Here is a 14,119-nt window from a genome sequence, read left to right on the forward strand (position 1 = left end):
CTCTTGCCTCTTAATTAGAGGGTTGTAATTTTACATCTCACCCCAGGAGATGTTTATATAAGCTTGGCTGATTCTCTCGTGACATACGACTTTGTTGCAAGTATTGTCTTTTGTATGAAGATTAAACTAAGACCCTACCCTCCTCAGGCAGAATTGTGGCATTATGTGAATAAAAGCAGACAAACCTTCCTGGTGTTTGTGCTGATGTTTATCACTGAATCAACATTACTGAAATTGAATAACTCATCATTTCTCTTGTTGCTATTTGTGGGAGCATGCTCTGTATATTCTTATTGGTCTTTTCTGCATTCTTCTACATAAGGGTCTGTCTCATGCAGGACTTAATATTGTGTCTTCTCCACAAAAACATTAAAAATAGGAGCAGGAATGGTCAAACAGCACTTTGAGCCCATTCTGCCGTTCATATGATCACGAATATCATTCAGCTCAGTACCCTGTTCACATTTTCTTCCCCCATGCCCATTGATCTCTTTAACCCGAATAACTATGTCTAACTCCTTCTTGAAAATATTCAATGTTTGGACTCAGAAAGTTTTAAAACTTGGAAGGCTGTGTGAGTAGCTCATAGACATTAAAGAACTATTGGTTTTACAAGAAATGACCAAACTATGAAATGGGCTGTTGATGGTTGATATGAAAAACCACACTATTGGCACTGTTGTAATTTAACGAAAGAGGGGGTTTATAGAATTGTGCACAGTTGATGATAATTGTAGTAATGAAAATATGAAGATTACTGTCAGATAAGACTCATGACCTACCCTTCATGAATAAAGACAAAATACCAGATTATAGTCCAACAGGTTTATTTGGAAGTACAGGCTTTCAGAGTGCTGCTCTAGCTACCTGACGAAGGAGAAGTTTAATTGTTGGTTAATAAATGTTTAATTTACATTGAACTCTGTGGGAAGCTAGGGAAGTGATTGCCGGGCCCCTTGCTGAGATATGTGTATCAGTGATAGTCACAGGTGAGGTACCAGAAGACTTGAGGTTGCCTAACATGGTAGCATTATTTAAGAAGGACGGTAAGGGCAAGCCAGGGAACTATAGACCGGTGAGCCTGACGTTGGTAGTGGGCAAATTGTTGGAGGGAATCTTGAGGGACAGGATTTATGCATATTTGGAAAGATAAGGACTGATTAGTGGAGGTGTTGTGGAGGGTTGTTTTTCAGACTGAAGGCCTGTGTCAAGTGGAGTGCCACAAGGATCGGTGCTGGGTCCGCTACTTTCTGTAGCGGATTTGGATATGAACATAGAAGGTATAGGTAGTACGTTTGCAGATGACACCAAAATTGGAGGTGTAGTGGACAGCAAAGAAGGTTACCTATGATTACAATGGGATCTTGATTAGATGGGCCAATGGGCTGAGGAGTGGCAAATGGATATTAATTTAGATAAATGTGAGGTGCTGTATTTTGGGAAAGCAAATCTTGGCAGGACGTATACACTTAATGGTAAGCTCCTAGGGAGTGTTGCTGAACAATGAGACCTTTGACTGCAGGTTCATAGCTCATGAAAGTTTGCTATGCTTTCCTTTATTGGTCAGAGCATTGAGTATAGGAGTTGGGAGGTCATGTTGCGGCTGTACAGATTGTTGGTTAGGCCACTTTCGGAATATTCCATGCAATTCTGGTCCTCCTATTGGAAGGATGTTGTGAAACTTGGAGGGTTCAGAAAAGATTTACAAGGATGTTACCAGAGTTGGAAGATTTGAGCTATAGGGGGAGGCTGAATTGGCTGGGACTGTTTTCCCTGGAGTGTCGAAGGCTGAGGGGTGACCTTATAAAGGTTTACAAAATCATCAGGGGCATGGATAGGATAAAGTGTTTTCCCTGGATTGGGGGGGGGGGAAGAGTCCAGAAGTAGAGGGCATAGGTTTAGGGTGAGAGGGGGAAGATATAAAAGGGACCTAAGGGGCAACCTTTTGACACAGAGGGTGGTGCATGTATGGAATGAACAGCCAGCAGAAGTGGTGGAGGTTGGTATAATTGCAACATTTAAAAGGCATCTGAATGGGTGTATGAATAGGAAGGGTTTAAAGGGATATAGGCTAAGTGCTGGCAAATGGGACTAGATTAGATTGGAATATCTGGTCAGCATGGACGAGTTGGACGGAAGGTCTGTTTCTGGGCTGTGCATCTCTATGTTTCTACATTGGTTGTGATTCATGTTAAAGTATAAGTTACAAAATGTGACATCTTGCATTCAGAGGTCACTCAGTAAACTTGTCTATTTTGGTTTATGGTTTGTCCCCAGGGATTATAACACAATTACCTGAGGATGTTAAAAGCAATACCTAAGGATAAGTTGTTCATAATGATTGTCAAAGGGATGAGAGAGGGGAATGGAGCTTGAGATGAGGAAAGGAACAAGATTGGAGAGATGGTACAGATCTGAGAGGAGGAAATAGAGCTAAGTAGTGAGCATAAGAATGAGAAGATTACTAATACTAAAGGTTGAAAGAGGGTAAAGCAACACTGTAGTCATAGGGAGACATCGAGAAGGTAAGGGAGAGTAGATAAAGGAACGGGAAATACAAGTCAGAATATGGAGGTGTGTTAAGGAGAGTGAGATAAGGAACATGAAAAGAAATATTAAAATGGAAAGGGTGCAGAAAAGATTCACAAGGATGTTACAGGACTGGAAAGTTTGAATTATAAGGAGAGGCTGGATTGGCTGAGAGCAGGAAAATGGGCAGCTCAGCACTGTCCTCATGACCTGTCCTACCTGCCAATTCCTGATGAAGGGCTTATGCCCGAAACGTCGAATTTCCTATTCCTTGGATGCTGCCTGACCTGCTGTGCTTTAACCAGCAACACATTTTCAACTGCAATCTCCTTTCCCCCCATCCGCTCCACCCTCCTGTCTGACCTATCACCTTCGTCCCCACCCCCATCCACCCATTCTTCGTTCCCTTCTCCCAACCTTCTCTCTGACCTATCACCTCCATTGCTACTCCCACCCCCATTCACCTATTGTACTCTTTGCTATCTTCTTCCCCCCACCCCCATTTATCTCTCCACCCTGTGGGCTCCCTACCTCCATTCCTGATGAAGGGCTTTTGCCCAAAAAGTCGATTGTCCTGCTCCCTGACCTGCTGTGCTTTTCCAGCACCACTCTGATCTAGACTCTGGTTTCCAGCATCTGCAGTCCTCAATTTTGCCCAGGATTGGCTGAGACGTTTTTTTTCCCTGGAGTGTAAGATAGTGGGGAGAATGAATGACTTAATAGAGGTTTATGAAATCATGCGGGGCTTAGATAAGACGAACAGCAAAGATCCTTTCCCAATGGTAGGGGAGTTCAAACTAGAGGACATTGTTTTAAGGTGGGTGGGGGAGGAATTTAAAACGGACTTGATGGGCAACTTATTCACGTACAGTGTCGTGTGTGTATATGGAATCAACAGCCGTAAATCCAATACAGTTGCAACATTTAAAATACATTTGGACAGGTCCATGATTAGGATTGGTTTAAAAGGATATGGGTCAAATGCAGGCAGTGCAACATGGTTAGTTTGGGAAATCTTGTTGGCTTGGATGAGTTGCACCAAAAGGTTTGTTTTCATAATGTATGACTATGATTCTGTAACCACTTTCTGTGGCAGAGAATTGCAGACTCAGCACTCTCTGGGGGATGAAATCTCTCCTCATCTCCGTTTTAAATAGCCTACACAGTATTGTTATATATGTTCTGTGATTATTAAAGGCACACTATTTCAAGGTGGTGTTTAATCCTGCTCGTGCAGGCTACAGCAGTAAAATAGCAATATACTTCAGCATTCCATTTTTAGTAAATTCATTCCCCGCATGCCTCACAATAAAACAACACAATGTACTTCTCAATGTAAAGTTTACTTGTGAATGTTAGATACAGTAAACATGTCAACGGGGAAATGATCCTGGGAACTTCCAAAATCTAAAAGGTTCTCCTCCGATTGCCACGTACTGTACAGGGAAAAACAGACAGACCAGTTCATTGGTTTAATTCACAGTAGAATTAAAAACCCACAGAACGAAAGGTCTATCTGGAATAAGATTATTAAACAATAAACTTACTTTCCTCTTGGGAATGTCTTAAACTGTAGGGAACGAGAAAGAGGGAAAAAAACTCTGTAATTCTCCAGAGAAAAGGAGACTGCGTTTTCCTAATTCTCCAAACAGTGGAGGATTACTAGCCTGGGATGTGGGGACCGGGGAGGGTTTGATGTCCGGCTCCTCTTCCTTTCATTATCCCTTGTGCCTTTGGGAAAGGGGACTGGGGGATGGGTTATCCAGTCCCTGGTCTCTCACACAAACAGGCTTCTCTTCTCTCCCATAGGCACCCCTCCTGGTGGGGTAGGGTGGGGGCTTCCAGGCTGAGACAAAGGGTGGGGGAGGCTCATTGGCCGGGCGACTCCTCCAATCGCAAAAGAGCTGGGGGGGGGTGGTGTAGTTTTAGTTTTCGCATTGTGCTGGATGAGAGAGAGCAGTGTGTGGAACGCGGAGTTGCTGCAGGACCAGCAGAGAGAGAGAGAGAAAAAGAGACAGTGCGCGCGCGAGAGAGAGAAGGGGATATTGGAACGTCGGCCCGGGAGCAGGGCGCGCGTGCGTGTGAGCGAGCGAGAGAAAGTGAAGCAGAAGCGACGCTCGAGCAGTAACGGTCGTTTGTCGGTCGGGCCGCAGTTGCAGGAGCCAGCGCGCACGCTCTCTCCCTCTCTCTCTTTCCGCGCCTCGTCCCCTCGCACGAATGGCTCACTTCAACCGGGGTCCCGCGTACGGGCTCACCGCCGAAGTGCGGAACAAGGTAACAGGGGCACGCGACCCCCTTGCTTCGCCGTTGATCGATCGAAACGGTCCCCTCTCCCACCCCCATCGCCGCCGTTTTCTTTTTTTTATTTTCAACCTCGGTGCAGACGCGATCTCTCCTGCAACTTTTTTTTTCGGGGGAAAAAATCCTCCTTCATTCTCCCTTCCCCACAATCGCTTGCAGCGCAACAAAAAAGATAACGGTCGACCGAAGTCTTTGGGCATTTTAAAAAATATATATATTTTCGTTGTTAGTTTAACGAAAAACGGGGGAGGGGGGGCGGGTTAAAGAGCCGCTCGTCGTGTTTCTTTATATTTGTTTGTCCGTGGCGAGTGTTGGAAGTCGGGGTGGTATAGGTTCACAATGCTGGAGGATTGCTGCGGGAAGGAAGGGTCTCTTGCATTTGCAGCTCCATTGTCTGAAGTCGCTGGGGGTCTTTGATGTTTTCGCAGCAAATTCCTCGGGGAGTGCAGAGCAAAAAACCGTCGACGTGACCTTCGTCCGTGTGTTTTTCTCTCATCCCCCCCCCTCTCTAGCATAACCAGAGGGAAGAGGTCGGGAGGGCGAAAGAGCGAAATGTGAACGGAGTAAACGGCAGGGTTGCCGGAGAGTGGGTTGTTCTCAGTATTGAGTTTTGATTTAGTGCTGTTTATTGGTGGGTTGCACTTGCTCTTCTGTTGATCCAAAGGGATTCGGCGACTACTTCAGTCCGAAGCTGTTAAAATGCCGGCACGTCGCTGAAGTTTGTTTCGCACAGTTAATGTTTACAGTTATGGCATACTTAAATGATAATTCGATGCATTAATCTGTAAACTTGAGAATTTACATCGATCACCTAATTGCTTGACGTTTCTGATTTGACTTGGATCATGGATAAATCTGATTATAAAGTCCAAGGAGGCTGTAATATAGGATCACATACAGGCTTTCAGCTAGTGCAGTACTGTACTCATTTTTGCCAGTAATCTATTGATCTTAGCATTTTGCTTATCAGCTGATTTTGAGGAACGGGACAATGGGTAAATCAGTGAGTGATTTCAGAATAAAAATATCAGCCTTGCTATTGTTTTACCTTTTCTTAGATCCGTTCACTTTTTTTTGTTGAGTTACAGCATCGAATAAGTGCGTGGCTCCCAGCAAGTGAGCCATTCCACCATCATATGAAGGAGGTCCATAGTGGCTGTTCCATTGGTCCCATTACGCCTGCAGTCATTTTGTTAATGAGAGCAATGTGATTGGACTTTCTGTTTGTATGTGTGTGTGTGATGTGCACTGGTACTGGGCGATCTATATTGTAAAGGAAACAGTGGATTCTAAAAGTGCCATTAATATCAAGATGTATATCATCCAGAGCAAATTGCCTTATAAGAACTTCACAGAAGTCAAATGGGTTTTGTGTGCAGTCATGTCAACATGCTCAATCTCTCATTTAGCAGGTTCTATCGAATCTTGCAGTCAGAAACAGTGAGGTTATAATTGTGAACAGAGAAATGATAGTCTGACTAAATATAGAGAAAAAAAGCAATAAGTAACATTCCAGGGTCTGGAGAGAGGGAGGAAGCAGAGGAAATCTGTATTGATGGGGAAATTGGAATTAAAAGTCAACCCTCAGTGTGTGATAATTACATATCAGAGTACTTGGAGGTATCCATAGAGATATAGATGTATAGGTGGTCATCTGAAGATGAAGTATAACATGAATAAATGTGAGGTTATCCACTTTGGTAGCAAGAACAAAAAAGCAAATTATTATTTCTCAATACACGGAGTAAGGGGATGATACAATGAGAATAAACATGCAAATAGTTAAGAAGGCAAATTATATTTTGGCCTTCATAGTGTTGAATACAGGTAGGAGGATGTCTTGTTGCAATGTACAGGTGAAACCATACCTTGACTGTTCGGTGTCATGTTGGTCTCACTATCTTAGGAAGGATATTCTGGCTATGAAAAGTGTGTAACAAAGATTTACCAGATTGATTGCTGGGATGGCAGAACTGATGCCTGATAGGATGCTAAATTAGTTGGATAAGTTTGCTGGCAATTTGAAAAATGAGGTAGGATCTCATAGAATTTTGTAGACAGTGTGAATGCAGTCAGGATGTTCCTGATGATCTAGGGAGTCAAGGACCAAGGGAACACAGTCTACAGAAATGTCATTTAGGACTGAGAAGGTACATTTTATAACCCAGAAAGTATTGAGTCTGTAGAATTTTCTTCCACAGAAGGTAGTTGAGGCCAAAACATTGAATGTTTTCACAAAGATTTAGATATAGTTTTTGGGACTCAAAGGGTCAAAAGATGTGGCAAGAAAGCAGGAACAGGGTACTCAGAAGATCTGCCATGATCGGATTGAATGGCAGCACAGGCTGAAAGGGCTGAATGATATACTCATATTTTCTGTTTGTGTTTCTAGTCTGCATTGTTACTATGCAGTTTATCAAATATCTATCCTAAATTTACTACTTTCACTATTCTCCTACCAGCCAGGTGACCTAGTGTGCATAGTATTCCAAGGTCATTTTTAGTCATTCAGATTTTTGTATACCGAGAGATTGTCTAAATACAAAGAGTCCTCGATTTTATGAAGCTTGTACTTAGGAATGCAATCTCATGCAGGGATGTAATTTTAAAGATTGACGTTCGAATGTTTCCTGCACTTACAGTTCCTTGTGTTGTGTTCCGACTTGCATACAAATTGACATGTGAACAGGCTCCGGGACAGAACCTGTTTTCATCCTGAGGACTGCCTGTATATGAAGTGTTTGTTTTTCTGCTCAAACAAACTATTTTTCTGAGGTTGCCCCCTCCACTGGAAAAGTCTCCTTTAAAAAAAAATCAACACATTGCCCATCCTTGCAAAGTATTGCACCATCTCCAACCTCCTTTTCTCCACAGACATTTTGAATATTATTTCCTCCATGCCTTTCTCAGGCATCCAGTCAGTTCTGTCATAGTTATAAATTACATTTTGCATGACTGACATAAATAAATTATTCCTCCTTGCCCTCCTGACCTGTCTACACCATGGTTGAGCACATGAGAACATTACTGCAATGAGTTCTCTTCCCAACCAGTCTTGGTCCCTTTCTAATTCTGAGTTACATGCTGCCCCTCAACATCATGTGAAAGGACCATGTCAAATTCTACATGCAAGGTGACATCACTCAACTCTTTCCATCACCCCCCCCCCCCCCCCCCACTCTCAATCTCTCTATTTTCTAAATTGTTCAAAAGCTTCTTCAGCATGCATTACTGGACCATCAGAAGTTTCTTGCGACAAAATAATGGTGCGACAAAATGGTTATCTTTGTTTCCCAGTGCAGATTGTTTTTAAGCAACTGACTCCATTTAACCCATGGGCATTGTTATGAAGCTGAAGCTGACAGTTTGCAACCTTGGTGGCCAGTTTGACTGTACAGTGAATTTTTGTCTGCATGTATGTAACATCTGTAAGATTGTTCATCTTCAATTCCATAATATGGTCTGATTGTATCTCCCTTCACCTTATCTTCTGAAAGCCTGATCCTTATTTTTGTTACTTGTAGACTTCAAACTGTTCTAAGTGTAGGTCTAGTGAACCTCCCACATTGTTTTGGTTCTGTTCGCCGAGATGGGAATTTGTGTTGCACTCGTTTCGTCCCCCGTCTAGGTGACATCCTCAGTGCTTGGGAGCCTCCTGTGAAGCGCTTCTGTGATGTTTTCTCCGGCATTTATAGTGATTGGTATCTGCCGCTTCGTGGTCATGTCGTTTTGTGGCTAGTTGGTGACCAGCTATCCTTAGTAGCCACACACTCAGATGACAAGCAACATGAGTTCGACTGGGACAACACTACTATTATAGGACAAGCCAAACAGAGAACAGCCAGGGATTTCCTAGAGGCGTGGCACTCATCCACAGGTTCAATCAATAAGCAGATCGACCTGGACCCAATATACCAAGTACTGCAGCTGGAACTGACAACCGGAAGCGGCAGATACCAATCACTATAAATGCTGGAGGAAACATCACAGAAGCGCTTCACAGGAGGCTCCCAAGCACTGACGATATCTCCTAGGCAGGGGACGAAACGTCTGCAACATAAATTCCCTGCTCGGTGAACAGAACCACAACAACGAGCACCCGAGCTACAAATCTTCTCCCAAACTTTGAACCTCCCACATTCTTTCCTGTAAGCTTAAGGTCACCAAAAATTATGCCCCAACTGTCTCAAGTTCCTATTCTCCAATCACACTTGTGTTTGCTGATCTATGTTAGCTGCTGGGGAAGGTTAGGCTACTCCTCACTGTTCAACACCCATGTGCCACATAAGATGAGATTGAAGTGTTGCTGGCTGCCATCTTCCTCAAGATTTTAATGCCCTGTGTCAATCAATGTATGAAGATCTTTATTTTAAAAATATTCAATATAGTCTCAATTTGAGACCAGTACCTGAAATTGCTATGCCAACGTAGTGAATGTAAGCTGAATGTATTCATGGGAATTTTAAGATCCTGTTTTACTAGTGGATGAAAGCTGACACAGAAATAGCAAGTAGGGTAAAAAATTTCTAAGCTTAAGAGAAGTGGTGTAATGGAAATAAATATTTTCTTTGATATAGTGCTTGAAATGATTATCAGATCAAGTTAATAATCTTTTGGGGGGATGGTACGGGAAGAGAAACACCCTTGTCAAAGTAATTCCTACATTTGCTGCTAAACCTTTACACAGGATTAAAACTGTGCCATGTAAGAACAAGAAAGTGAAAAGTGACTGTCCATCTCTGCCTTTGCATGGATCAGTTCTGTTTTAGCGCTCCATCTGGGGGGCTGCTTTTTTTTCACGAAACTGAGAAAGGCTAAAGTGTCAGCCCTGATTTGGATTGTGAAAATAGGGAGTGTGTACTACCCAGCTTCAAATGTCTAGGTGGCTTGCTATTTAGTTAAGAAAGAAGGAAGTTTATTTCCTGCAGCCTCTCAAAATCTTTTTTTTAAATCTCACTGCTCCCATTGCCAGGGGAAAATCTGAAATCTGTTGATTGATTGAACTTCTGACCAAATCGCTCTGATTTTTTTTGTTTATATATCTGGCTCCCGCTAATTAGGGCTTGGTTGGGCTCTCAAGTTTGGTTTTGTTACTGCATTGTTTATGCATTCCTTCTCATTGTATTTTGGTAATTTAAAACATGTGAAGTTCCCAGATTTCAACCCAGTGGAGTAAAATGTATTTTGAACGATAAGGTTTAAGAGACAGTTTCTTTGCAAAGGTCTGCATTTATTTTGTCAAATGTTAGTGATGTAGTAGCATTATTTGCCTGAGTTAACACAGCTGCTGTCTGCAGCCAGTTTAGAAGTGTCTTCCCACATAGCCAGCAATGTGGAAAGATCTGTTGTGAAGCGTAGGTGTCAAAATTGCTTGTAGGCCTTTTTGTAACTTGTGTTTCTTGAGCTATGTTGTGTGAAGAGTGCAGAGAAAATAAGGTGGTTATTATGCCAAAATTACAGTAAACTGCAAACTTCTGTTTAGAATTCATGCCCTGATGAAAGCACTCACTTTCCTGTTTACAGAAACTAGTCTTTTGAGTATGTGTTCTTCATATTGAAAATGTTTTGAGGATTGTAATAATTACACTTATAACCTAACGTAAAAAGACACTGCTTTCTTTTCATTTGAGGAGGAGCCAGTGTTGGACTAGGGTGGACAAAGTTAAAATCACACAACATAAGGTTCCTTCATCACAGCTACCTGATGAAGGAGCAGTGCTCCAAAAGCTAGTGCTTCCAAGTAAACCTGTTGGACGATAACCTGTGAGTTTTACCTTCATTTCATTTGTAATCTCTTTATAGAATGGAGGAGGTAGAACATTGAAGAGTGCTCTCCTACTTATCAATTTGCTGATTATCACCTCGTAAACATTTATCAATTATTAAATTCTACTGAACAATGGTTTCATGCATAATGACAGTTTATTTGCTGATATCCACTATCACCTCCATCCAAGACTAAGTGACCCAATGAACTTTACACCAAAGTAGGAAATTTTTTAAAACTCTTTCGTTATCCAGTATGTTACACCTTAAGTTAAAAATCTTACATGCCAGGTTATAGTCCAACAGTTTGATTTGGTAGCACTAACTTTTGGAGCGCTGCTCCTTCATCGGGAGCAGCAATCCGAAAGCAAGTGCTTTCAAATAAACCCATTGGACTATAACCTGATATTGTGTGATTGTTAACTTTGTGTACTCCAATCCAACACCGGCACCTCCAAATCATTACACCTTAAGGGTACCATGAAGAATACTGAGTAGCATTGAATTGCTGAAAAACAAATTGACCTTGCATCTAGTTGTGTTTTACTGATTCCTAACTCAATCGCTAAAGTAAAATACTAATAAATTTGACTTTCAGATTGATAAGTTTTGAACTAAAAATGTCTTTTTCTGCCCTCACAACTATGTTTTTTGTGTTTGTACTTTAAGGGATGTGATCATCTTGCTGCACTAGTATTTCTGAATTCTAAATCGAAAGACATCCAGTTCAAATCCCACCATGGCAGATGGGGCATTTAAATTCAGTTTACAAATCTGGGATAAAGTAATCGTCTCACTAATAATCAGGAAGCTATAACTGATTTGTTTTTAACAATCCTTAAGGTTCACAAATATCCTTTAGGGAATGAAATCTGCAATCCTTACGTGGTCTAGTCTACCCGTAACCACTGTAAAGCGCTTGACCTTTACCTGCTCTTTTGAAATGGTCTAGTAGATGAGTCAATTCCATCGAGCTACCACAGTTGAATGTTGAAACCTGGCTGAGTATTCATCATTAAGCCACATAAAACTCCCTCCTTAACAATGTTGTTGGTGTACTTGCATCACCAGAAGTGTAGCAGTTTAAGAAGGCAGCTTTTCATCACCGCTCATAGGCAGTTAAGGAAGAGCAACAAATCTGGCTTTGCCAACAATTTCTGACGAATTTAAAAAACCCCGTACCAACAACCAGCAGAGTGAACATCATGTACAAAATACCCTGTAGGAATGCAACAAACATTACTTTGGACAGACGGGCAGGAAAGTAGCTGCCAGGATGCATGAGGACCAACTAGCTACCAAATGACATGACCAACTATCACGAGAATCCATACACACAGACGAAGAGGCACACCAGTTCAACTTGGACAATCCATCCATCCTGGGACAGGCTAAACAAAGACACACACGGGAATTCCTGGAGGCCTGGCATTAAAACAGGAATTACATTAATAAACATATTGATTTGGACCCCATTTACCAACCTCTCAGGAAAAGAACCAGAAATGATTTGCTCATCACAACAGACCAAGACACCCAAGTAGCAAATGGGACAGAACACCATTGCTTCATTTGAGGCTCACTGATGTAACCTAACATGGTGATGAAACGTCTGAGAACAAATCTACCAGCTCAGCGATCAAACTTAAAACATGCTCGTTTAGAGAACTAGTATAGGCATGATGGCTAAATGGTATCCTTCTGCACTTTTGCCCCATGTGTGATTTGTGCCATTTTTTTGTAATTTTGAAGTTTTTAGAATACATATTGTGTAGTTGGTAGGCTAACTCAGTTGGCTGGGTGGATGGTTTGTAATGCAGAGTGGTAGCAAAGAATGAGTTCAATTCCTGTACTGGCTGAGGTTACCATGAAGGACTCTCCTGAACTTTCCATGACAGTGTGGTGACTGTGATTAAATGACCACCAGTTATCTATATCTAATCAGAGAGGAGCTCTATGATCTGGTAGGACTGTGGTGACTTTAACTTTACCTTTTTTGTTAGTGGTGAGTGAGTGCCAGACATTTGTTTCACTTTTCTTGGCCAAAAGGAATGTTAATAATTCCATCAATGGATCAGTGGTTGGATAGAAAAAAACAGATCTTAATGTTCATTACAACAAACAGCTAGACTTGAAGCCATTAATGGTTTTGAAAATGACACCGTCCTTGGTTGGCCTAAGAGGCAGACAAAAACAGCTTGCACCCCTTCCTCTCTAATATTGGGCATTCACTTGTAGTGTGGAGAAATAAGTTTTAGGATAAAATGATCTGATTAGGAAGTTCATGTACAGCATCTATTTAAAATGAAAAATGGATAAAATTGTTTTCATTCCTTCCTGCCTTCCTTTCCTCTTCTACCATCTACACTTGGATGTACTCATCAGAAGTCATCCTTTTTTTTGGGAAGGATGAGACTATTACAAGTGGGACTTACTTGGAGGCTAATGTGCAAACACTGCACTTTGGGCTGGCAACTTTACAAGCAGGACTCATCTTATTTTCTTGGAATTTAATTTCTAAGTTTCAATGAGATCACCTCTCAGTCATCTAAACCTCAGAAAACCAGCCCACTTTGTCCAATCTCTGTCCATAACACAGTTCTGTTAGGTTCTTTCCCCAAGGTTTCACACATGAGTGGCAATTTGCACACACCAACCTCTGCAAACAGTTAAAGTTTATTAAGGCATGTGAAACAGTGGAAAAGGTATGAGCAGGTAGGGAAAGAGTTAGGTTTTGGGTAACGTGAGACAAAGGCTCAGCAAGCATGACTTGGATCAGGTAAGAACTTGCAGTAAACAATGAGATGCTGGAGGCAAAGGGTTGATGAAGTGAAAAAGCATTTCTTTTATCAAGCCATTTAATAAGATGAGAAAGCATTAATTATGTAAAGTCAGTTAACAAGATGAAAAGCATTCATTGTGTGAAGCCAGTTAATAAGGTTAAGAACATTCATTATATAACGCCAGATGACTTAATCTTTACTGTTGATGCTCACTGATTGTAACGTTCATCCAGTCAATATAGATAGTCATAGAGATGTACAGCATGGAAACAGACCCTTTGGTCCAACCCGTCCATGCCAAACAAATATCCCAACCCAATCTAGTCCCACCTGCCAGCACCCAGTCCACGTCCCTCCAAACCCTTCCTAGTCATATACCCATCCAAATGCCTCTTAAATGTTGCAATTGTACTAGCCTCCACCACATCCTTTGGCAGCTCATTCCATATATGTACCACCCTCTGCGTGAAAGTGTTCCCCCTCACCCTAAACCTATGCCTTTTGGTTCTGGACTCCCCGACCCCAAGGAAGAGACTTTGTCTATTTTTCCTATCCATGCCTCTCATAATTTTGTAAACCTCTATAAGGTCACCCCTCAGCCTCTGATGCTCCAGGGAAAACAGCCCCAGCCTGTTCAGCCTCTCCCTGTAGCTCAGATCCTCCAACCCTGGCAACATCCTTGTAAATCTTTTCTGAACCCTTTCAAGTTTCACAACATCTTTCTGATAGGAAGGAGACCA

The 14,119-nt window shown here is 41.9% G+C and overlaps 1 protein-coding gene across 1 annotated transcript in view; it reads left to right on the forward strand.

The window, feature by feature from the left end:
- The first annotated feature begins 4,478 nt into the window (after nucleotides 1-4,478).
- cnn3a (calponin 3, acidic a) overlaps nucleotides 4,479-14,119 on the forward strand; it is a 103,405-nt gene continuing 93,764 nt past the window's right edge. Inside the window, exon 1 of the mRNA XM_060829951.1 lies at nucleotides 4,479-4,803. Within this exon, the coding sequence (XP_060685934.1) occupies nucleotides 4,747-4,803 (57 nt within the window). The 5' untranslated portion in view covers nucleotides 4,479-4,746. The remainder of the gene's footprint in view (nucleotides 4,804-14,119) is intronic.

Source organism: Hemiscyllium ocellatum, chromosome 9 (genome assembly GCF_020745735.1).
Source record: "Hemiscyllium ocellatum isolate sHemOce1 chromosome 9, sHemOce1.pat.X.cur, whole genome shotgun sequence".
Taxonomy (NCBI): domain Eukaryota; kingdom Metazoa; phylum Chordata; class Chondrichthyes; order Orectolobiformes; family Hemiscylliidae; genus Hemiscyllium; species Hemiscyllium ocellatum.